The following is a 25815-nucleotide window of genomic DNA, read 5'->3' as shown; positions in this document are numbered from 1 at the left end:
CTTTCATCCTCCTTCAAATATTGTTGCTATTTCTTTCCAATAAAATTTTAAGACAAAGTTATTTTATATTACCTTTGTGGGGAGGGTATATTTTCCATCTGGCAGTGAAAGACTCTGAACACCTAAACACGTGCTGCATATGAAAGCCATCTTGGTGCAGAGAGGCTTAATGTTACTGACACGTACAACAGTACCACGCAAAGCAACATATTTTCCATAGCAATTAGCCCGAACATTCTTCAGTCGTGTCAATGGGTCATAGTTGTACACCCTAAAATGAAATGTCAACATTTTTATTTAAGTCTTATTATCTCTTAAATGAAGGACTAAAATCTATTAAAAATGTGTGCAGTAAGTCAGAACACAGCCAGAGGAAAGTGTTTATCAAAGGATCAGCCTTATACTTATTGTAATCTTAGATACTTTGCAGGGTTAAGTTCCTAATACTCACACAAAAAGGAGGGTTTGCCAATTCCAAGAGGTATACAGAGTCGTAGCAAACAGCTGTACAGAACCACTGAGGCACTCCACTTGTTTACTTCACCTTTTATTTCAAAGAAACTAACCTTGCATTTATATGTGGCACATTGATTATAGGTTCTTCATTAATTGGCAATCCTTCTTGTTCCTGCAGTTCAGCTGCATGCCTTTCAAGGTCTTTAGTTAACACCTAGATAGAAAAAAAAAATGCTAGCCTAGGAAAGGACAGCTGCAAGCTAATGGGTTACAAAAATGTTGAAAAGTAAGTTTTTACAGTGGTCCCATTTAACATGATGTTCTCTTTCTGAAAATTCTGCTTGATAGCACATTAGTCCCTTAGCTTTGCCATGATATCCTGGAGGATAAAACCTCTACCTAACTCTGCTGAAGGCCTCACTGAATATCAATGTGGGTATTGTTTGTGGAATCCTCTCTGTGGGGTGTTTATTTATTGTAAGCTGCTCTGAGCATTTTGGATAGAGTGGGATGTACATCTAATAAATAAGTAAATGGAGATTATATTAGTGATCTGGACTTTTCCATTCGACAACCATTCATTTTCCTTCCATATTTTAAATCCAGCTGAGCATCTTTGCTTTCATAAAAAGTAACCTCTGAAATGTATGTATTAGCACAGTTAATGTCAGCATACTCGTTGGCATGTTTGCTGTCACGGCAAGAAACTACTCGTTTCAAGATATAGGACTTTACAATGCAAGAGGTAGGAATTCCAAGGTCTATTCACTGCTTTGCCATGGACCTCATGCATCACCTTGGGCAAGTCCTTTAAGATCTGCAACTTAGTAGCTCATGTGATGAGTAAATAATATATACATTGGGAATAGTAGCTCCATGCATCACAGAGACATTATCAATCCAGTTCACCAAAATGGTTGAATAATAGCAAGCTCATCAGCCACGAAGCATTAGAGAAGACCAAAATATTATAAAAATATGATTTTAAAGGTACACAAAGGGTGGAGAGGAAAAATATTTTTTTCTATGGAGAAATACATTTTTATAAATCAGAAAAAAAAGCTGTTTAGAAATAGGACTTTCTTCTGACACTGCTTATCATACTATAATAGTTATTAGGTCAAATTCCTGGCCCAAGAAGCTTGATACACATGTATTTTTAGCTCAGTAAACCCAAATCAGTCAGTTTAACACTGTGATATAAGCAGTTTAACAATTTTGGACATCCTAACACCTCAGTGTTAGTATTCTTTAATAACAACGTTTTTTAAAAGAGTATTTATCAGTTTGATAACTACTTGAAAATATTGAGACATAGTTACTTAACGCCCATTTGAAACCCATATTTACCTGATGTATTGCTAGACCCATGCAGTCCAATATTTTCTGAGGCATATCTCTTAATTCATTTGATATATCTGGTATCAACTTAATTAAATCTTTATCGTCCATCAGCTCTTTATAATCCACAAGAATACTCCCTTTTCTTTCAATTTCATCCTAATAAAACATTTAGTTATGAAACAATTTCATTTCAGGTTAAAACAAAGTATGTGAAAAGCTTTACTCATTATTCTTGAGATGTTAATTGAAATTCTACTATAATAAAAGCCTTAGTCTGTCTGTCTGTCTGTCTGTAATGCTTTACCTGCACTCGGATTTGTTGTCTTGGCAGCCAGTCAGAATGCTCTGCACAGACAGAGACACATACTGGGGTGCTGCCATGACAGTGGGGCTGAGGGGCCGGTGCTAGCCTCGCTGCCCCCCCTCCCCACCCCGGGTCCCTGCTCCCCAGAGGCAGAGGGGGACAGCAGAGACCGAAGCACCACCCTAAGGGAGAGAATGGAGCGGAGGACCAAGGCCAGCAGTGCTCCTTAGAAGCAGTGGTGGCATGTGGTGTTGGTGGCACAGCACTGGCCTCACCCCCACCCTCCACATGACAGAGTGCCACCATGACAGCAGGGACTGAGGGGTTGAGCAGGTCCTGCTCCTTGGAACGGGCCCAGGGTCCTTCTCTTTGGAGCCAGGGGTTGGAGCAGGCCCCCCACTCCAACAACAGCCAGCAGGGCGGAGGCAGTGGCAGGGAAGAGGACAGGGAGAGAGGGAGGGGAACAGGAAGGAAGGGGAACCGGACCTGAAACAACAGGGCAGAGGGGAGGCACAGGAGTGAGCCTCTGGCCTAAGCAGCAGACAGGGAAGGGAAGGAGCAGGCCTGGACCAGAGGTGGCAAGCAAGGGAATTGGGGGAAGCCGGACCCCAACCCAAGGCAATGCAGGTGCCTCTCTGTTCCTGCCTCCCCCCCTTCCCCTCCCTGTCATGCTTGATGGGCAACTTGCTAGTATACATAAAAGAACATACAAGAGTTTAGTAGAGTTCAATGTAGCAATAGTAGTGTGTTTTTACCTTGTCATAAAGTTCAATGCGGCTTGTGAAAAACTTTTGAAATGCTCGAATCTTCTGGACAAAAGGAGAGCTGTCATCATAAGCTGATTAGATATATATACATTGTATTAGTAATTAACACAGAAATTAATCAAAAGCAGCAGCATCACATATCCTTTATTTATATAACCAAAATTTATTGTAGAAACCACGCTGTATTATTAACTACATTAGCTGGAAAAAATAAATAAATACAGGTAACTATTTAAATAACTCTATGGTGCTTTGCCCCTGCAGTTTTTTCATATTTCTCTCATGCACAGATGTGTTCCTCCAAAGGACTGGATGGAATTCTTTTCAGAGCTTATCACTACATAACTAGTACTGTAATGACTCCTTAAAAGATAAACAGAAAAAGAGAAAGGAGTGTGAGATTAGAAAGTAAGGCCTGGTGAAGACCAGCTAATCTATAATACATGCACTTCAGCTATAATCAAAAGGACTACTGCATAACAACACCCTCCACTATTCCCCAGCAGAAGAAGAACAGATCTAGGATGCCTGTCTTAAAAAGAGTGATAGTTTCTTCTCGTTAAGTTTTTTTGTAGTCTGGGACAGGAAGAAAACCTCAGTAGCCCTTTTTTTCTGACCCATATAACATGCTTTCAGCCATGCGGATCAATCCTCAAAGTAAAGGAGACAAGTTTAACACAGGGAATACTTTAACAGAGTGATTCTCAACCAGGATAACAGGGTACGCCATGTGAGAAAATAGGCAGCTAAATGCAGGCTCAATCTCATCCCTGCCTGGCCCTCTACAAGGAGCTCAGCACTGTAATAAGTTTTTTGAAATGGGGTAGTCATCAATTCACAAAAGTTATGGAGGGGTACCTTGAGTAAAATGAGGCTTGCATCTAAAAAAGTTAAGAACTTCTGTTTTAAAACTGTATTTATTCAAATGTAAAATGAGGTGTCCCCCCCCACCCCCATTCAGCATGAAGGGAAAAGGTCCTCATCTTGGATCAAACACAAGCCTGGAGCAGGTGGCAACTTAGCTTAGTTTTGGCCCTGGGCTCAGTGCTGAAGCCAGAGCTGAGCCACCACCTACCCAGAGCTGAAATGGCTCTTTTGGTGAAGAAGGGAGCATGCAGCAAGCGGAATACAAGAGGAGATCGTGGTGAGGGAACCTGCAGCCTGCCCCATAGTCCCTGTGTCTGTCGCCCCCACTCCCTGTCTCCCACAATTGTCTCCTCCCCATACCTTCTGTTCCAGCTCTAGTCCCTCTACCTGCTACCCAGCCCAGCCAGGAGCTGCCACTGCTGATAGACTGCCCCAGAGGAACAGAGCTGCAGCAAAAAGTAAGAAGAGGGGGCATGGGGAAGCCAGCATAGAAAAGGGATAGGAAGCAGGGGTTAGGCACAGATAGAGCAGGGGTGGGATGGCAGGGGTGGGCAAAATATGGCCCACGGGCAGATACGGCCCACAAGGCCATTTTATCTGTCCCACAGGGCCCCTAAAAAAGTTTAGAAAATTAAAATGCATTTGTCCTTGGTTTCTGTCAAAGATGACAGGAACCAAGGGCAGTAGGACCCAGGGAAAGCCATGGAGAGCTCCTGCAAGAGCAGGGCCCACCCAGCCCTGCCTCCCCAGCATGGGAAACTCAGGTAAGGCGAGGTGTGGCGAAGGGCAGGGGACTAGCTAATGCTGAGGGGAAGTGTGCCTACTCAGAAAAGCCCCACGCAGGCTGCAGGCGGCTGCAGCAGGGAGCTCTGGGCACGGGGTGGGGGAACGGCCGCTTTTCCTGCGCTCAGCACTAGCTCCTTCCCTGACGGCAAGCAGGGGGTTGGAGCTACACGCTGCACCCCGCCTGTACTGCAGGGCTGGGGGGCACTTGAGTGAGCAGGTGTGGGAACAGGGCCTGCACCCGTGTCCCAGGGTCAGTGCCAGCAGGGCCCAGAGTAGGGCCACAGGGGTACAGGGTCCCGGCTCGCAGGGGCTCTATGGAGCCAGGCCAGCTCCCCACCTCTACCTGCTGGTGCAGCCCAGCCCACCTCCACAGGCCCCTGTCAGCCTGTGCCCTGCTCTGGGCCCCACCGGTGCTGGCCCTGGGACATTGGTCCCAAGATGGTGACCAGAGGGCAGGGCACCCGCCAAGGGGCGGGGCTACCCATCCGGCCCTTGACAGCTTGTCACAACTTGGTAAGCGACCCTCCGCCCGAAAAAATTGCCTGCCCCTGTACTATTGGGGGTGGGGGGGCAACAGGCACAGGTATGGGGGAAGGAGTTGCGGGTGCAGGCAGGGAAAACAAAGAGCAGGGGTCTGCCCGTTTTACCTCTGCTTAGCCTGCCACAGCAGTAGCAGGGGATGAATTTAAGATGACATTTCACCGATTAGATTCTGCACATGGAAAATTATAACAAATTTGTAAGTTTTCATATACAGAATCTAATTGGGGGGGGAGAGAGGGGGGTATCTTAAATCCAAAGTTATTTTGGATTCAGATAAATATGGTGATTCAGAGTTGAAGGAACAGAAAGTAGTTTATGTGGTGGATTCTTATGAGGCAGGACCCAAAAAAGTGCAACAGGTGATGCACGTGAATAACTAAGTTTCCAGTAAACTACAAATTCCATTATGGTTCATGAACATCCATCTGGTTTTAGGTCAGCAGGATATGTTCAATGTTTTGTTTTGGGTTTAACAAGAGTCTGATGAAGACAGAACACATTTTCCATTTTGCCAGATTTGTTTCCAAGACTCAAACCTCCCACAGGAATTTCTCATTCATTTAGGCTGATTTTAGATGCAGGACAAGAATAAAAGACAACACATAGTCACTTGCAATGCTGCCCAGCAGTCTCTCTGTTCTGAAGAGCATCTCCTTGAGTAGGACTATCCAGCACTTTTAGGTTGTGCATGTACCCCAAAATTTTTTCTGGTAGCTGTCATAGTACTTAAAAAGGTACCAACATATTGGATCCTGAAGTGCAACCTGACATATGTCACTGGTTCAAAGGAAAATTCCAAAAAGTACTTCATAGTAACTAGAGGTCCAGTCAAAGGACAAAATAAAGGGGAAGAAAGAACAGAAAGGGAGAGGAGTTTCTTTCGGTGGTCCTCCATTTTTTTAAAGGATCAAATTATTTTTATGTTTAATTCATATTTTCCTTTATTGCACCTTGGGTTATTAGAAGGGTTTATGAATGAACTATGAAGTCATTCATTTTTTCAACTTTCTAGTCCACTGGTTTCCCAGTTGTGATTTGCAGCCCACCCATCAGCAGTTAACAAAGATATAGTAAATGGTTTACAGCTGGTGTACACATTGCACCAGCCCCACACATGCGCATATAGAGTTTTCAATTACAAGTCTGAGGGTACAAGTGCATGATGCCTTGGAAGGAATGCTGAGGATTAAAAGAGACTTGTTGATGTAAAAAGTTTGAGAATTATTTTTCTAATCTATTTGCTATTTACTCAACTCCAGGAAAATAAACAGAAATCATTTCCTATAGAAAATGAATGAAAAATCCATACCTTCAGAGAAATACAGCTTCCACCCTTTGTATGGAGTAACTGGGTCTAATGTTGACTGAATTAATCGAGGCTGGGCTGAAAAGTATTAAAGTAAGTTTAGCTAGAGCAGTATAGGTATAGCAGTACCTCAGACTATTCTGCATTACTGTAGAAGACTAGTAAGCAAAGAGCTGCAGCTGTTGCACACAATAGTACATGGATAGGCACTGTCTGAAAAATACTCTGCTTATCGCAACATAAGAGTAAAATTAACTCACCAGACTCAGCCTTCCCAGCATTTCCCTTCCAGTCTCCTTTTTGTCCTCTTCCTCTGCCTCGCCATCCTCCTCCTCCTCGCCAGCTTTGAAAGCCTCTTCCTCGTCCATACGCTCTTCCTCTGGATTCACTGCTCATCTCACGCCATATAAATGAATTGGCAAACTGTGGGTTAAAAGAAAAGGAAAAGATTGTTAATGGAGAGTTATATACATACATATATATACATACATAAAGAACTATATTACCTGGTTTCTTTAGCCAACTGTCGCATTAAAAGAACAAAATCAGGATCATTTCACTTGTGGAAAAAGAAGTCAAGATCCTTACTCCTCTAAAGAAGAGGGGGTGGGAGTACCATGACTGCCTGCACTGTCAGAGAGGGAAAGAGGTTTTAGTCTGGTAAACACAATGAGATTTTGGAGGGCTGCCCAACCTGCTTATAGCAATTGAGGACTGCAGGCCCAAAACATGCCTCTCATTTGTACCACAGACTAGAAGGGTCAGCCTGGAGTCAGAATCTCTCCAAGTCTGCATGTGACCTGCACTATGACAGGGCCTGCCCATATTGGCTGTTTAGCTTTCTCCTGAGGGGATGGAAGAGCTAATACTAAAGCATCATTTCCCACATGTCTAAGAGCTACCCCACTTTGAGAAAATGGAAGTCACTGCTCTCCTCTTCCCTACTACTCTGCTCCTGCCATGATTCATTAGAAGATGACATGTCTTTCAGAAGTCTTTCACACATCTTGTGTGTCCCTCAACAAATGTGGAGAGAATGGTGCAAATGGCAGCAAGGCAACAACTAAAAATGATCTGCCATTTAAGGAAAATGGGAACTCCAGATAAATCATTTCAAAGCCAGCCTGCTGCAGCACCCTTTCACGTCATGACAGAGCAGTGGCTTTTGACTATTGGAGACTCGAGTTCCCGCTTGGAAAACTTTCAGAAGGCAGGGTAGACACATTCCTTTACAGACTAACAAAACCAGATTACATATACGCATATAGATATCGATGTCTACAGACAGAGATAGCTCTACATGGACATACATGATAGCTCTACAAAGATACCAACGTCTACAGATAGAGACAGCTCTACAAAGACACAGATGATAGCTCTACACAGATATAGACATCTATGGATATAGACATTTATGGGTATGTATCTACAATCATATAGACCAGTGGTCTCCAAAGTGGGGTGCACGCACCCCAGGGGGTGTGCAAGACGATCCACTGGGGTGCAGGAAGAAAATATTAGAACTTCTATTTATATGTATATTTATATAAATATACATATATTGGGGGTGCGTGCTTAAAATTTTTTTACTGATGGGGTGTGCAATCAAAAAAGTTTGGAGACCACTGATATAGACGATAGATCTACTTAGAGATCTACACATAGAGACAGATCTACATATAGATGGCAGCTCTACATAAACAGACTACATATACATAGATCTAAATAGATACACGAGAGCCCTATCTAGGCATAGGAAGACCTACCTAGGTATAGAGATAGAGTTATATGGATAAAGAGGCCAGATCTACCTATATACCTATGTAGACCTAGATACCTATAGATCTATCTCTGTCCATAGATGACAGCTCTACCCATAAAGGGAGATACCGCCATCACAAGCTCTCGGGAGGGCAAGTGCACTTCATCCCAGGCGGAATGAGGCAGCCCTCACTCTGGACTCTGCCTAGCCCTGCTCCCCGGGTGAAGTGCGGAGGCGACGCCAGACAGACAGACCACTGCTTCTAACCCTACGGGCTCCTGCGCACAACCTCCGAGTTTCTCGTGTGAATCCCAGCTGCGCACTTTCCTGGCCCGGGCCACGGGCGCTGCTGCCTGCCCCGCCCCCAACGCCCCTTCCGTAACGGACGGGCACGGAGACTACAAGCGCCCCCGCCTCACCTGAGCGGTTCCACCACCACCGTTCTATTTTGGCGCCGGGTGGCCACAATTTCCGCTTCCGGTACCCGCACCAATCACAGGGTCGGTTTGCAGCGGCGTCCCGCCCCCCGCACGTTGCTATGGGCGCAAGGCGACTCTCCTCTCATGTTCATTGGCCGGCGCCGAGGGAGTGCGGGGGAGAGGCGGCTCGCTTTGCCCACTGTCTGTCACGTGACACTACCCCCTACCCCCCAGTAGGGCTTCTCGGGGGTACGCCTGCGCAGTGCGGGCCTCCCTTCCAGCCAATGGGAGCTCGCCGGGAGGTTGTCGGCGTTTGCGCGGTGCGGGCGCTGGCCGGAAGGAGCACGAGGGTCTGTTCGGTGCTAGCAGCCGGCAGCCGCTCGGGTCATGGAGGAGAGCACGGGGCCGGGTGCCCGCATCCGAGAGGGAGACTGCGCCGTGCTCAAGCGAGGCGAGGTCTTCAAGGCGGTGCCGATCCTGAAGCGGAGGTGAGCGCGGGGGATCCGAGCCTGTCCCGCCGCCCACGAGGCAGCATTTGCCAGGGCCCTCGCCCTGCGCTGTGCCGGGGGCCAGGGCTTTTTCCCCGAGTGCGTCTTTAACGGCCCTGCCCCGCCCACTAATCAGGTGTGGTGGTGGGCGGGGCCTCCTCCCTCCCAACAGTTTCCAGTGGTCGCGCCCGCCCACCAATCAGGTGTGGCCCAGTCCATCCTTGTGGTCCTTCCTCGCCCCCACTTGGAAGCCCCTGCCTCCCCCTGGAGGAGTCTGTGTGGGCATGGTCTGGGCTAGGGGTGTGCTTCGCCTACTCCCCCAGCCTTGTGTGCCATAGAAGCATAGAAAATGTGGGCCCTGGGGAGGGGCAGCGCCTGCCCCCACCTCATCCGGAAGGAGGGGAGAGCTGTCCTTTTAAACATTATTGGATAATGCTCCAGGGTGCATTTGGTTTAAATCCCAATATAAGTAGTTGGTTGGGAAGCCTGGATGTAATCGTTTTCTACAAAAAGTACGTTCTGGTTGTTTGATATAAACGTCACTGAAGTATTTCCAAACAGGGTCTCTCTTATGGCCTGGCAAGCCTGCTGCCATGCAGGTTTTTCCCTTCTACCATACCACTCCCTCATTAAATCAACGGGAGGCTATCCTCAGAAACGCAAGTATATTCAAAACTTCTTGAATATTCTGGAATATTCTTCTCAAGATGTTTCTCTTCTGGTTCTGCTGCCCCCTCCCTCCTTGCATTTATCTCCAGGCACCACCTCCTTGCCCAGATCTACTCCACCTCAACAAGCCTCTGGTCATTTAATTTCTTTGCCCTTTTAGAGAGAGGCAAGGGCTTGACTGTGCACACAAACTTTCAGAGAGACAATAGGGCGGGCAGGTGGGTGGGTAATCACATCTGTTCTCTCTCATCTCCATACACTGCTGTTAACAAGGATGTTCTTTCTGGAGACAGAAATCCAGTTTGAGAACTGAAACTAAGCATCACAGAGATGCATAATGGGATCTTCTAGACCAGTGGTTCTCAGTTTTTTGTACCAGGATCCATTTGTAAATGTTGATGGCTAGTCCCCACACAGTGCTCTGTCCTGACCCACTGGCCCCCAGCCCCAGTGTATGGGACAGGCATGGGTGTGTGTAGGGTGGCCATCATAGAGGGCAGTCTGGTTGACCTCTGTTCTCTACTGATACAAAACCTCTATTTTATAGAGGACATAAAAGCATCCAGTTTTGCATCAATAGAGGAGTATAGCAGAAAAGTGGAATGTCCTCTGATGGCCACCCTACATGTATGGGTGGGGCCCAGGCAGCCCGTCACAGGCTGAAACTGTGCCAGCCTGCAGGGGAAAAGCCACGGTTTCTCACATTTTTCTCCTTTAAAGTAGAATCCATTTTTAAAGTTTTGTTCGCGACCCTTTCATATGTTCTTGTGACCTACTTTTGGGTTGTGACCCACGGGTTGAGAAACCCTGTACTAAACTGAGCACTGCGTCCCATTGGGTAGAGCAGTTTTCTTTAATCTTTATAAAGGACCCTCTGAGAACCCCATAAGATTGGGCATTTAATGGCCTGTTATGACCTATTTATAAAACTTCTAAAAAATTGAATATATTGCCTCAAATAGTATATAGTTAGACGTTATAATCCTTATTCCATGATATCTTTGAGCTTTAACATATCTTAAATTAAAACTATCTTTATATAGGTGTATTTTTTTTAAAAGCATCTTGGAAAAACAAAATACGTTTCACTAAAAAATCTGATGTAAAGAAAAAAAATCCAATTCTTGATTTTTTTTTTTAATCTAATTTTAACTTTTTAAATCCATTTTTTAAAAAATCTGGTTTTTTGATTGTTTTTAAAAATCCAATTAAAAAAAAATCCAACTATTTATTTACATGTTTGTTTGTTTATTTTTAAATGGCTTAGAGCATTACAGGGTGGATAAAAATCAACCAAGTCAACCATATAAAGGGGAGCTGTTAAAAATGGCCTGTGGGCTGGGTTCAGCCCCTGGAACCCTCCCATTTGGCCTGACAGTAGTCCTCCAGGATACCGGCAGTTGTTGTAATATGATAATCTACGTAGATAGAAATATCTATGCACAGAGATGGATCTAAATAGATATAGATGGCAGATCTACACAGTTGTTTACAATTGCAGTAGGCCAGCAGGAGAGTAAAACCTAACTGCAAAAACTGTTTCAGTGAAAGCGTGAGCCGAGTTGTAGCCTTGCAGAGGGTCTGACTCACTAATTGATCACTTGGTTGAACTGGACCAATAACCACCAGCAAAATGTAAGGGAGACCGATTCAGGATTTGACTGAGATTTTTAATGCAGATTCTAACATGCCATATATAGACTTGTATAAGAGGCATCAAACCCACCCCAGGCTCTGAGCCAGATCTGCGGGGCCAGCCCCAAATGCCATAGAGCTGGGGCTGAGTGGTAGCATGGAGCCATGTTCAGGCAGCAGCACGAGTCCGGAGGGTGGGGAGGGGGGTGCTAATAAACATGTCCATTGGAGGCCAAAGGCCCCAACTCCTGCAACAGGCTGCCTGCCCCCAACTGCCAGAATCCTGCCAGGCCAGACAGGAGGGTTCCAGGGGCTGAACCCAGCCCACGGACTCTGTGTTTGACAGCCCTGCTTTACATGGTTGATTTGGGCTTAAACATTATCTTTGCACCCTGGGAAACCATCTAAAAAAATTAGGTGCCTTAGGGCTCCTGCCACACTTTACATATGTTACACAAATACCTGGTTAATCGTATAGTACAGGGGTTGTCAGTTGGGGGTACGCGTACTCCTAGTGGTACTTGGAAAGGTCCTAGGGGTATGCGCGGGTGGGCAGGGACAGAGCACCACCAGCCACTACCCCGCAATACTGCCTAATGTGTGGTGGCAGTGGCACCGTGTGCAAGTCTTCCCACTCCCCCGGCCCCCCCTCCCCCCAACTCTGTGTGTGGCCACCACCACCAGAAGGGGTACACCTCTTTAAAAAGGTTGAAAACCTCTGGCATAATGCATTTAAACCAGCTGCACATGTAAAGTATGACTGGCCAGTAATGCAAAGTAATTATCACACACTTAACTGGTGAATTGCACAAGCAATTTAGACCAGCCACTTGTGCAAAGTAATTATTGCATGATAAAAATAACTCCAGCTCTAAGAAGAGCCAACCAGCTATCAAGTTAGTGCTGGAAAAGGTGTACCAGCTCTATAGCTGGTTTCTATGCAGCTTTCAGTTGAACATGTGTGTAGCAGGACCTTTAAACACACACCACTCACCATGGAGGGGAGGTTTTCTGAGCCCCACTTCTCAGGTTCTGCCTGCATTTTCAGAGCCAGGCCACAGGGTGAAAGCCTTTGAGAGCAATTGTCACGTACACTATAGTTCAGCTAGGGCAGAGAAGAGCACTCAGCCAGCGGGCTTCACGTTTGGCACTGCCTGTCTTCTCTTGTCACACTAAATGCTTCCTAGTCAGCAGGCTGAGCTCCTGCATTCTGTTTCCCCCTGACAGCTGCGGGTGGCCTGCCTAGCCTCACCCAAATCACAATTTAAGTCTCTCGTATGCAAAAGTCCTGTAATAAGTTGCTGAGGATTTTAAAATATTTATTAAAACCATAGTAATTGACACAGTATAATTTTGTTGTCAGCAACTCTAATTGATTTCTGCAGATGCCAACTCATAACTTTTTTTTTTAAAGTTTCTCTTGGTGGTTGTAAACTGTGAATGTTCTTAATATAAATTGGCAGCAAACTGCTGAATCTGAGATAGGCAGACCAGTTCATCCTGGCTCTGATGCTGAACTTGGGGCAATAACCAAGAATAAGGAGGCCATGCGATTGCTTAGGGACACCATTGCAGAAAGAAGGAGTAGCCTCAGGGATTGCTCTGATAGAAATTCAGCTGCTACAGCCTCTCTGGACTGCTGTGGCAGCCAGGACAGAGGAACACATTCTACCTGTTGCTTTTTTGCAGAGAATCCAAGGCAGAGGTCTTACAGCTACATTTTTATGAAGACATATTCTTGGGTACAGAGGGATCTTAGAATTCCTTTGTTTTCACTTCCTGCCTAATATATATATGTAAAGTTGCTGAGGATGAGAGCTGAATTCCACTCAAGAAAACAGTTTATATTAGGAAGCATCAACTCCTCTTTCCTTCTGAGGATGTTTTAAAGAAGATACAGTGACATCATCCTAACGATGCGGAGAGAGCTTTCCTGCTTTCACTGTTTTCCAGGTGGCATGAGGAGGCCAGCTCCTTTTACTATGATGTATAGACATCTTTGTGTGGGTCAAGTTGTTCACTTTATGGAGCAGATGGAGTAGTGGGCAGTGCCAGCTCCTCAGAGCAGAGGCAGCAAATGTACATGTTCTGGACTCCTGCCATTCTAGCAGGGGATGCTGTGGTGTTGCGTATGTTAGAGGGCAGCATTAATCGATATCAAAGAATTTGAGTAAAGAAAGACCAGCATCTTCAAGCTTAAGTGTTTGATGAAGTACCTGACCAGTGGGAGACTGCTGAACTTGTACTATACTAGGAAAGTTTAAACCCATCACTAATCAGTGCTCCAACCTACCCCCTCTAGAGCAGACTTGGGAGGCTATGGTCAGTGTTCTGTAGACTTGTCAGGAAGCTTGAACTCAAAAATAATCTTGCCGTTACACAACACAGTTATTAAAATCTTTCATTAAATCTCCAAAGTCCCTAGACTTTAGATTCAATTTCCAGAAGCCTTTCCTCCAAATGCTGGCTATAAATGAAAACTCAAGAGCTTAGAAGAATAAATATTGCTATGGAAGATTAAATAACTTTGGTATTAAACTTTATGGTTTTTTATGATGTAAGTGAGGAAATTCAAAGAGAAATCTGACACTTTAGGCTTAGAGATTCTGTTTAGGTGATCATTACCAAGAAGTCTAAAGGCACGCAAGCAGGTATTTATATTAACTTCCCTTTCTTTTAAGTTATGTCAAGCCTTTTTAACATTTAACCAGCCTTGCAAAATTCTAATTGCCTGTTCCCCTTGGGTACACAAGTGTTTAAGATGAACAAGTAAAGCATTGTTAGTCCCATCCCATCCCCACCCCCATTAACACTTGAGAAAAATAGACAGGTAAATTTGCTTGGATTAGTAAGCCTCTATTTTTGTGTGACTTTTAAGTAATAAATTATACTAGTTGAATACTAGAACTAGGGGGCACCTGCTGAAATTCATAGCAGACAGTTTTAAAGTTCTGGACTGGATAAATTCATGGAGGATAGATCTGTTAATGACTATTGAATGGAATGGTTGGAGATGTTTCCTCTAATCTCTAAACCAGTAAAGGTGGATATGCCAGGGAGGATACTGAATAGGGGATAGCTCACTCGGAGCAGGGGCAGGAAAACTTTTTGGCCGGAGTACTGAAAAAAATGCAATGTCTACCTGGTAGGTGCTGGAGTGTCGGCATACCAGAAAAACAAAACCAGGGTGGAGGTACATGCTGGGACACACTACATATTAATATTGTTAATAATCATAAATGTTGCTTTTTTACAGTAAATACTGGGTTTTCTAAAAATTCTTAACCTGGTGACAATAAATAAAATTTCATATACTACCATATACTACCTTTGTGGTTGGATATTCTTTTTTTATTGAGCATGTTGTACTGGGTGAGATAGAAGAGGGAAAGAGAAAAAGAGAAGAGAAAGAAAAAAGGGGAGGAGAGAGAACCATACACACATACACAACCATGTGTGCACAGAGAACCAGACACACATGCAAACACACACAGAGAACAGATGCATGAACACATGCCCAGAACCAGACACACATGTGCATTGTATGCAGCACATACTGGCCCCAGCCCTGTATGCTGCATGCAGCATGTGGAGCCCATCTGGCATGTGCTGCACATAAGCAGTCTAAGGCTCATGCTGGACCAGCTCTGCACACTGCATCCAGGGCCAATCTGAATTAGGTCCACAGACGAGCCCCACATGCTGTGAACCAGGCCAGTGCCAGCAGTGCAGCATGCTATGCATACAGCTGAAATGAGCATGTGTGCTACATGCGACACCACAGCCCAGCCCAGCCCTATGGATTGGCTCTAGCATGTGAGGCTAGTCTGCGGGCCCAGTCCAGCCTGCACACTGGCTCTGTGCCCCTCTGGCTCTGTGGAGTTGGATGAATTTGACACCCTAGCTTTAGACCTTTTTTATCCAAGTCTTTGGAAAATATCCTTTCAAACATTGGCAACACGTAGAGGGTGCACGTGCACCCCCTAAAATTGATGGTGCACCCCCTGAAAAAAGCACTGCTGATGCTGCTGGTGGCACCTGAGGGTGGTCACCACTCACCCTCCCCCCGCTACCAACACTGTTGTGGCTGCCTGCAGGAGCTCCCCACCGCCACACCACTGCTGCCACCACCTGCAGGCGGTCACCATGGGGATGCACATCATTCATGCTTTCAAAGATTTGTAGAATTTGCATATTTCAAGTTTCCACTCATCTTACTGCATGCCTTTCTGAGCAGCATTCCCTCACACAACATATTTCAGCCGTGTTCCTTCTTTGGCTGTCTCACTGACGCTTTTAAACCAATATTTTTTTCCAAAACCTAACTCAAGACTTTCAGAACTACATCTAGCTGTGCTGGCAACCAGTGTGTTTCAAGGGCACAATACATCTTTCAGCTAAAAAATGCCTGTTTTCTTTCTTTTGGATCTGTTTTCCTGGTCCTTCAGCTTCATTCCATTCCTAGTCAGTTTCATCTCAGAATGAACGTGTGAACAGTTTAAAAAATAATGAAGTGCTTTATCATTGACCATGTTCACATAGTGTTGGACTGATGTAGCCATGATGGTCTGGGAACTATGTGAGAGATGAGGCATTTTTGAGGTGATAACTTTTACTGGACCAACTGCATGATAGGGATACAGTTATACAAGCTTTCAAATACAAGGCATGCTCTTGGGCTAGGGACAGAAAGTACATACAAACCAGTATAAGTGATCTGGAACCAGTTCAAATCTGTAACACAACAGAAGTTCAGTGCATATAAACTGCTTTCAAAATTGCTGAGAATTTTTTAAGATAAACGTGGATGGATATAATATCAGACTTAACTGATTTTGGTTAAATTAGTTTATTGAACTTCTGTCCCAGATCCCCTCCAGATTCAAGTTAACTCACAGTCCCCCAGCATCCCAGAATGCTTTGTACCTCCACTGCAAATACCGTACCTCACAGGGTGGGCAGGCTAGCCTTGGCCCAAGCTGTCTGCTCCACTTGAGCAGGGAGCTGTGCTCTAGTGTCCTGCGGCTTCTGGTCTGGGCCATTGCAGGCATGTGACTGCCTTACCAGAATCAAAAGTGAATGTCTGTTTCTTTGCTTATCGGTTCAATCTACACAGCTTAGACTAACCTGCAAAGATTGAATCAATTCAGCCTCAGGCTTTTTGACTGTCTGTACTTAGCCTTGATGATGGAACCTGATGAGGAACACCTTGCATTCTGACTTTATTCCAACCACGTAGTTAGTGCAATAAATAAGTTAACACCCAAAAAATTCTTGCCTCTTGCTATATTAACTGCACTTAAGTTTTTATTTCAAGGATTTCCACAAGGATGTTGAATTTGGGCTTCATCCTGTTTTATTTATAAACTTGATATATTTATTTCCTAGTCTCTTGGAGGAACTGATATGGAAAGCATTATTTTTAATTTTTTAATTTCTTTCAGAAAAGTTATTTTTGAGAAGCAGTGGTTCTATCTGGATAATGCCATTGGACATATTTATGGAACTACATTTGAAGTAACAAGTGGTGGCAGCCTTCAGCCAAAGAAAGAAATTGAAGAGCCTACCACAGGTACTTGAGGGGATCAGCCTGTGAAGAAAAAAATAGTGCCAATTAAACTTTCCTTCTCAGACCTAAGATATATGGCAATTTTTTTTCTGCTAATTTTGTCAATTTATAATAGCTGTTTCTTGTCTGTCATAAAAGTGAATGTTTTGTTTTGCTATGCTAAAATTTCATTAACTCTTTGAAAGGTTATGAAAGATTTTTGATATTCATGTAGGATAACAAGCTTTAACATGAGTAAAAACATACAAAGGTCTTCATTATGTTATTTAACTGCTTAGGCAATTTTGTCCAAAACCACTAAGCCCGTGGGTTTCATCCTTAGATCTGATTTCTATAAAACTAAAACCATACATTTTTCCTGAGCTAGAGTTAGATTATATTTCAAATCTATATCCTTTTTCTTTAGAAACTAAAGAAGCAGGTACAGATAATCGTAACATAGTTGACGATGGAAAATCTCAAAAACTGACACATGATGACATAAAGGCTTTGAAGGACAAGGGTATTAAAGGACAGGTAACATTAAGGTTTTGGTGTCATTTCTGTGCTACCCTGATGTTTGTTTATGAGCCAGAATTATTTTTTAATTGTATAAACTTTATAGCTTCTGTTCAAAGGATTTGCCACGTGTTTTCTCAGAATGGGCCTTTACAAAGACAATATATTTTCAAGGTTTTTTTTGTTTTTTTTTTTTTAATTGACAGTTGTACTTACAGCATTTGAAACTGCAGACAGAGCTAAGGAACAATAGTGTAGGCATTGTTAACATTTATATAATAACCTACATAGAATTTTCATTCAGCTAAAGTTTTTATTTAAATTAGACTACGTGACATTTGCACCTTGCAAACATATTAAAGATAACACGATATAATGGTAAGAGGTACAGGAGAGTGTTACAGTCTTGAAAACAGACAGATATGAACATAAACGCCTAGTATTCACATTTTTTGTGGTACCTGGAATGTAATTGAATCTTCTTTTATGCATTTAGACACCAAAAATATTAAAATGAAACATTCTTAATTTTTCATTCTTAGAGAAGTCTTCATCATCACCATGCTGTTAGCAAGAAATGAGGACTGTATTTTTACTCAGTAATCTGTCATCTTTATATTTATATAAAGTTTAGAGGCTAAAAGAGCTCATTGCTGTGTCAAATGACCTTCCTATTTCTCTTTGCAAGACCCCTCTGTCTTCCTCTTGGTTACTGCTGTTGTCCTGCTTTCCTGCCTGCCTCCTAACAGATGGAGCTGAGGAAATTAGAATTCTCTTCTGCACTGTTCCCAGTGTTTTGATTTTTGGTTTTCTCACTTCCTAAAATGTGGTAGTCAGTGTGAGACCTTTTATAACTTCTGACACATCAAGACAGAAGACATTTCAGGGGTAGAAAATTGCCTTCCAGTATGTCAGCAGCATGTCTGTGCCATGTGTGCCATATTTTTAATCTACCTAATAAAAATCTCCTTCATTTTAGTAACTCTGCTTTCTGAAGTGCAGCTACAGAATTCCTTTTGGGCTGGGGTGTTAGCATCAGTAGGCACAATTCATGAATGTGAACTTGTATTTTTGAGAAACATGTTCTAGGCATAATTTCATTGAATCACAGTAAAGAAGGGAAGGAATAGAGTCAGACTTTGGAAAATGATCACCACCTACCGTTATGAACAGATTTGCAGAAAAGCGTAGCTCCATGTTAGCATTTCATTGACGTGTCTGTACCTGGCAGCTTCTCTCGTTTTCAGCTGAAGCCACCAAGTACTGAGCACTTGTGCAGATCTAACCCTGTCATTTAGATGCCCAATTAGGGGCACAGCTCCTTCTGCATATCTCGCCAAGCCTAGGAAGCTTGGTAGCACTGCCTATTAATGATTGTTCATTATAAAAGACTGTTATAAAATCTCTTGTCAAAATCCTGTCATGGGTTGCTTATAACAGCTAATTTTTAACCTTTTGGTCTGAAACTTTCCATGCAAGGTGTATGCCTCAGACTGAATGTTATGGGAAAAGGTGAGCCGTTCTAAAGAACAGGGCTAGGGAAAAATGTATCATTTTAAAGTGTTTAAAAAAAAAAAAAAGTTGATCCCTTTCTTGATAGACTCTTGTACCACCAGTTTTGGGAGCACCCATCTGAAATTTGGTCTGGGTTTGGCCTTTGAATAAGGGATGTATGGCCTTCCCAGTATGAAATTGCCCAGTTTTGACTGTCTTAAACCTTGAAAAATTGCAGTTTACGTATACTAGAGATTTCTAGATTTTGCAGCTAAAGTCTTTCTTTGTTAAATTCAATCCATGGGCACATTGCAGCCTGGGGCTGAGCAGGGCTTCCCTATTACTGCAGTTTTGAGCTGCTATGAGCCATGCTGAGTCCATGAACTTGAACTTGGGGTCAAGGAGCAGGAGGAGAAATGAAGCAGGCTTGGCAAAGAGACTGGGGAAAAAGGCACAGGGAATTGAGGAGGAATGGCACAGGAATGGGATAAGGAGCTGTGGAATAGGTTGTTTAATTCTGGAAAGAATTGCATGAGCTACTTAAACTGGTCTTTAAACCACTGTTCCTCTCTTCCAAAATTGCATTATTACTAAAATCTATGTCACTGGTTGGAAAACAGAAGTAGATTCAGATACAACACATGTTCTATTAGTGTTTGTAAAATATATAATAGGAAGAGGGGTTGAGTATTTTTCTCTTTGTACTTTTTAATGAAATTCTTAACAATAGGAAACCATACAGTCATACAGCGGAACACTGTGATGCTGTCTATTGACAACGTTGTCAAATGCCCAAGCAAACAAAGTGAAAATCTAATAAGTTTTTTACCTAAATCAGTGATGATGCTCTTAAGTGGTGGAGTTAACAGCAATTCATTTTCACTTATATTACAGAGCCACATCTTAAGATTGGGGTGACATGGTCTTAGACACACATGCCCTGAAAAGAGACTTCCCATTCCAAGAAGCAGTTTTCTCAGAATATGAGGGGTTTTTTTTAAGTTGGTATTCTGGAAAGAATGTCTTATTCTTTATTTGTGTTGTATCTTTAATTCACATATGCAATGAAACAGCATTATAGACAGAAAGTGATGTCTCATTTGCCCCCTTGACCAGCAGGAATTGATCCTAACTTCCATTTCTGTTAATGGCAAGAACATACTAAATGTTACATAAAATATATATTTAATGGGAAATAAAATGGAGAATCAGCTGGATGCAAGCTTTAATAAAAATAACTTTCAATCTCTCTCTTTCAAGGAAATAGTTCAACAGTTAATAGAGAACAGTACAACATTCCGAGACAAGACAGAATTTGCCCAAGATAAGTACATAAAGAAAAAGAAGAAAAAGTAAGTCTTAAGGTATAAAAAGGGGGCAAGGCCTAATGACTCTAACATTTTTGCTCTAAATAAGAATATTTCTATGTTTTACTTAAAGGTATGAAGCAGTTATTACAATTGTAAAGCCATCTACCCGTATTCTTTCAACAATGTATTATGCAAGGGAACCAGGAAAAATCAAGTAAGCTTTTTTTTGTTTTGTTTTGTTTTGTTTTTTCTTTTAGTGTTTTTATTTCAAAATGTAACAGGAAGATGCTGTGTTTATAACTGGGGTGTGAAACATGATTTTTTTTTTTATACCTGCTACAGAAAATTCCTAAGTTGGGAGGTATGGGGAAAAATATAAACTAATATCCTTATGGAGTAGTAAGTAGAATAAAACACTTCCTGCATATGAGACTAGTTTTAACTTGTCAGCTTGACAGCCACTGCCAAACAACACATTCTGTTGTCCTCCTGCCAGTTACAACTTTTTGGCCAAATAGTATATTTTCTCTATATCTTGGGACCGTAACTGAAAAAAAAGAGGCCCTTACCAGAAACAGGAAGAAAAAATGTGAAAATTGTGTTCATTTTTTTCAAATTAAAAAAGCGGAATTATCTTAACGCCTTCTAAATGTTAAAATTACTGTTACTCAAATGAAAATGTTTCATAATTATAGTATGCAAAAATTTAACTAATGGTGCATATTTTTTTTGCAACCTGGACTGATTTATTCATTGTTTTATAACTCAGATAAAATAGCTGCAAAATTACATTGCTTACCATGGCTTTAACTCTGTTCCCCCATTCTCCCTCCCTTGTTTTTATCAACCTTTTAATTGTTGTAAGTTCTTCTGAGGGCATGGTTAACTTCCTGCAACTGTACAACATTGTCACAGTGAGGTCTTGATCCCTCCTCAGGGCTATGAGGTGCCTACTGTAAGATAAATAACAAAGTGTGTGTGATTAGGAATAAAGCTGCTTTTATGGGCACTTAACTATGAGGAAATGACTCTAACATGTCACACTGGAGATTAGTCTTGGTTTGGATGGTGTCAGATCAGTGCTTTTCTCTTTCCCTTGTTACACTCTTCTTCATCACTTGTAATTGTGTAATAGATTTGTTTTCAGTGTTCCTTTTAAGGATACACTGCTGCACCAACCCTCAATACCATTGATTATTTAGTTTCTCAGCAGTTCTTTTTTTTTTTTACCTGCCACTCAGTGATTTGACAACACTAAAGATAATGCTTCTAAATCTAAAAGGTGTTTGTCACAGAAAGTAAACAATTTGTTTTCTAGCCATTTGCGATATGACACTCTGGCTCAGATGCTGACTTTGGGAAATATCCGCGCTGGCAACAAAATGATTGTGATGGAAACCTGTGCGGGGCTGGTGCTGGGGGCAGTAATGGAGCGCATGGGAGGTAAGTAGCACAGGTACCCTGATGAACAAAATTAAGGTTTGCTTTAACTAGGAGCAGTAATTTTTTTTGCAGTGGGCATGTCTACATATACAACTAATGCAAATGTATAAACTCCGGAGCTTATTGTGCCAGTGTTTTTTGCTCCCAGGTGCTCCTGGGAACAAAAAATGTCAGAGCATATTGCTCCAGACTTTATTTGTGCACAGTACATGGAGCCTGGTCAGAGCAATCTTGTATTTTATAAGACTACCCTGCTGTGGAGTTTTGTTTTCTGTGCCCTAATAGTAAACATCTCGGTGTCTACACGTGCCCCTATTACACGTGTCTGTTGTAAGATGAGTCCACTGTTAGTTAAGGATATTAGCACTACAGAGGGGGTGATAGTTAAATGCAGTGTGCACGCAAGTGACCAGGGGCCTATATGTGATAAACACTTTGTCAGATGATTTGCAGCACCCATTAGCGTGAAAATGATTCCACTGCTGCTACTGTTGCTGCTGACACATCCTTAGCATCATTTGCTTTTCCTGCCCCAGGCATGCCATTGCTGTTCAGAAAAGTTCCTTTCTTTCACCTTGCTGCTTCATTGCTCTCCATTTATAGCAGAGCTCAAAAGATCTTAGCTGGTAGCTTGCACTTCATTATATGTGCCTTGGGGCATAACAGAGGTATAAGTAAATGCAGTTCAGGGGGCTTTGTTTACTGTAGATTATCCTCAACATAATTTTGGAAAGTCACCAAGTAGGGCATGATGTCTTACCTCCCAAGGATCCCTTGTGTTGGCTGTATCTTTCATATTTGAATAGTGTGACTTTGAAGCTTTGTTTCAGTCATCTGTACCACCAACTTTGGGAAAATTGGGTTATTTGAAACAAAACAAATGAGAGAAAATAATTTTGAAATTACTCCTTAAGCTTTCTTTGGGTGGGGGATTTGGATGATGAGGAGGCTTTGTATCACCATATGTGGAGTTTTCAGTGTCCCTTAAATTAATCAGATTCCAGTTTTAATCCAAGGCCTTTGCAAAGTATAAGTGAAATAATAAATAGGCAAAGGATGTTTTTTTAACTTGTTTGAAACTAACTCTTCTTACGTTCACCTGTCAGTGTGCTTGTGGGGGGGATTTTTTTGTTTTGTTTTGCTTTTACTGTTAACTGATCGTATTCTGCTGCAATACACAGTTAATTCTAATGGTTTGTTTAACAGTAGTCTTGAAAGGATGTGTTATTCCATCTGAGCTTTTAACACTTAATTTCCTTGCAGCAAAGCACTCTGTCTTCCCTGGCCATCAGAACTGCTTGGCTTAACTGTGCAAGGGTTAGATTATGAGCAGATAGCCTGTTTCCCCATTTCTAAATACATAGTTAGGCTATCTTCCTTAAGGTTAGAAGATTTTCAGTGATTGTATATAAACTTAATTTCTTGTTTGTAGGTTATGGATCTATTATTCAAATGTATCCACAAGGAGGACCTGTTAGAGCAGCCACCAGCTGCTTTGGATTTCCAGCATCTTTTTTCAACAGTCTTTATGAATTCCCTCTCAGCAAAGTGGACAGTCTTCTCTCTAGGACATTTTCTATAGAAACCTTGCCTTCAGAGTCTGAGGATAACATTCCAACGGAAGAAGAAAGCAATGGGTCACTTGATGAGAAGCCAGCTTCCATACAGGAAACAGAAGAAGAATCTACTACTGAAGCAGCCATGGAGGGCAACCAAACAGAGGAGCAAGAAACAATGGACCTTGCTGCTGAGGATACAGAAAATAAAGAGAGCAAAGAAAAAGGAAATAAAGAAAATGTAAGAAAATTTATTTCTACTTTTCCCTTGAATCACTGACTGGATGCAGGCAAGCTGGATTGAAAATGGTTGAACAGAATGTTAGCTGTTTTTTTGTTTTGCATTTTTTGTTTGTTTTTAATAGTTTGGAGAAGAGGCGGGGGGGACTGTTAAACTCTACGGTAATTGGGTGAAAGAAAAGCAAGAGGAAAATAATACTGTTTGATCTTTAAAGTCTGCTTTGACTCAGCCACTGGAACAAAAGTGTTCTGGTGTCCGTTGCAAGCCCCAGTTTAAATGCTGTATTACTTTGTAAATGCAAACCTACAAAGCTGCGTAAAGTGACGTGTTTGTTTCATCCAAACACAACAGCTATCTGATGTACTAGGTAAATCCCAGTGTGTTGAGTTGTTGCTTTTCTTGTTTTCAAAGATTCGGGAAAAACAAAGAAAACAACAAGAGAGAAGGAAAAAGCTGGTAGAAGCTGCTGCTTTGTTGAAAGAGAAAAATGCAGATGGGTGAGTTTGTAATGCATTATATATTCATGTTTAATTTTGATATTTTGAAGGATACTGATTTCTTTATTCCTGGGAAGAAATGCAAGTTACCTAAAAGTGTAGATTTTATGTAGAATAGCTCAGTTAGTTAATATGTAGTGTTCTCTTAGTCTTTCTTCCTTCTCTTGGAAAAATAGATGCCCCAGAGATGAGTTGTTGTTAGGGATGGGAAAGGAAGGTAGGTCCAAACTGTCTCTTGATGTTGCCGAAGCCAAAAAAGTTTGCAATTAATAATTTTCACTACACATTGATATACTTTGTAGGAAGAAAGAGGTATACGTAGTGTTTTGACGTGAAGTAATTTTAATGGAAATTGCGGGTTTCAACTTGCTGAATAAAACCCACAAGAAACCACGTTACTAAATTTGTAGCTACATCACTCAGATATTGTCATTTCTCTTTATACATATAAAACACTAGCTGCTTTTAATCCATATTTGTTATGATTGGTTACTTTCACCTGCTAATTTATATACAAACTTAGCACAGAATATCCTTCTGGAATTCCAAGGTCAATGCTACATAGATGTATCAAGCAGAGGGTCATTTTTCATGCAGTCCTTTTGGAATTGTTCATCTTGTTCCAGTAAACTGAGCTGTGTTGGCTGTTTGTTAACTTCACAATATTGATACTTAAGTTTTTCATGCTGAAAGCACTTGAACATCAAAAAGAGAGAGACAGTAAGCTTCAGAGTTAAATCATTATTTTTGGGGGGCGGGGAGGGGAGGAGGATGGGGTTGGCCCTACCTGCCTTTCATAATGCTCATGCTTGGAGAAATCATCCTCAGGAAAGCTGTCTAAAACACTGATGAATATTTAAAATATTTAAGTGCCTCTTACACACCATCATGAGATTCATAAATTCATAGATGTTAGGGGCTGGAAGGGACATCATGGGATTATCAGGTCTAGCCCGCCTGCACTTGGGCAGGTGGGAAATTTAGTATGAGCTTCCGTCATTTTTAATCACTTTCTGAATTTGTGGGGAACAAGGTTCTTTTGCCTAGTATAGATATTTGTATGAGTAAATGTATTGGTTCTATTTCAGAACTTGTGCATATAATTTCCAGCTATGTTTCTTAGAGATTTAATACCTTTTTATATTCCAAAGTATAATAAATATTTGGCATTTTCTCAAAGTAATGGAATTGGCCTGCATTCTGTCATCAAGTGATCTAGTTGGGGATGGTCCTGCTTTGAGCAGGGAGTTAAACTAAATGACCTACTAAAGTTCCTTTCAACACTATTTTTTATGATCAGGCATAGCTAATAAACTTCAAAACAATTGGAATAATACAAAAGCAATAAAAAGGTTTTCTTGGTTGCTTGCCAAAAACTGTACCAGTCTTGTCTGCTGATGGTGCTTTAAGCTGACTGAATGAGAATTCGGGGGATGGGGGGGATGTTGTTTGTTTTGTTTTTTTAGTGCTATTGTTTTTAAGCATTTACGAATAAATATCCCTCAGCGCATACAAAGATCAATAGGGACTAAGCAGTGTTTCCCAACCTTTCCCAGTCCAAGCCACCTGGTGGCTTTTTATGATCAGATCATTAGATGCAGGGGTAGCAGTGGACATAGTCTTCCTGGACTTGCGGAAGGCTTTTGGCACTGTCTCTCACCCCGTTCTCATTAAGAAAATGGGAGGCTGTGGTGTAGACACCCACACAGTCAAATGGGTCGCCACCTGGCTGGAGGGCCGCACCCAGAGGGTGGTAGTGGACGGGTCCTTCTCAGCTTGGAAGGACGTGGGCAGTGGGGTTCCTCAGGGCTCGGTCCTCGGGCCCGCACTGTTCAACATCTTCATCAGTGATTTGGATGAG

The 25815-nt window shown here is 42.3% G+C and overlaps 2 protein-coding genes across 6 annotated transcripts in view; one reads left to right on the top strand and one right to left on the bottom strand.

The window, feature by feature from the left end:
• Positions 1 to 8657, bottom strand: part of MCM8 (minichromosome maintenance 8 homologous recombination repair factor) — a 39186-nt gene extending 30529 nt beyond the window's left edge. For 2 of the 5 annotated variants that reach the window (XM_019516202.1, XM_019516206.1), the window contains exons 1-7: positions 8555 to 8657; positions 6634 to 6796; positions 6377 to 6451; positions 2860 to 2942; positions 1807 to 1956; positions 567 to 670; positions 73 to 271 (exon numbers count right to left, since the gene is read on the bottom strand). In XM_019516202.1, coding sequence (XP_019371747.1) covers positions 73 to 271; positions 567 to 670; positions 1807 to 1956; positions 2860 to 2942; positions 6377 to 6451; positions 6634 to 6769 — 747 coding nt within the window. In that variant the 5' untranslated portion in view covers positions 6770 to 6796; positions 8555 to 8657. Of the gene's footprint in view, positions 1 to 72; positions 272 to 566; positions 671 to 1806; positions 1957 to 2859; positions 2943 to 6376; positions 6452 to 6633; positions 6797 to 6879; positions 6937 to 8139; positions 8163 to 8549 lie in introns of those variants that run through there. The other 3 variants (XM_019516203.1, XM_019516205.1, XM_019516204.1) reach the window with 3 other exon arrangements.
• A 224-nt stretch (positions 8658 to 8881) lies between these two features.
• The window catches only part of TRMT6 (tRNA methyltransferase 6), a 21982-nt gene continuing 5048 nt past the window's right edge, over positions 8882 to 25815 (top strand). Inside the window, exons 1-8 of the mRNA XM_019516207.1 lie at positions 8882 to 9042; positions 16791 to 16918; positions 17322 to 17431; positions 20168 to 20259; positions 20348 to 20431; positions 21536 to 21660; positions 23093 to 23457; positions 23869 to 23954. Coding sequence (XP_019371752.1) covers positions 8942 to 9042; positions 16791 to 16918; positions 17322 to 17431; positions 20168 to 20259; positions 20348 to 20431; positions 21536 to 21660; positions 23093 to 23457; positions 23869 to 23954 — 1091 coding nt within the window. The 5' untranslated portion in view covers positions 8882 to 8941. The remainder of the gene's footprint in view (positions 9043 to 16790; positions 16919 to 17321; positions 17432 to 20167; positions 20260 to 20347; positions 20432 to 21535; positions 21661 to 23092; positions 23458 to 23868; positions 23955 to 25815) is intronic.

This window comes from Gavialis gangeticus, unplaced genomic scaffold (genome assembly GCF_001723915.1).
Source record: "Gavialis gangeticus isolate Ggan-Ray unplaced genomic scaffold, GavGan_comp1, whole genome shotgun sequence".
Taxonomy (NCBI): Eukaryota; Metazoa; Chordata; order Crocodylia; family Gavialidae; genus Gavialis; species Gavialis gangeticus.
Note: the sequence above shows the minus strand (reverse complement) of the source record. Positions and strands in the feature narration are given on the sequence as shown.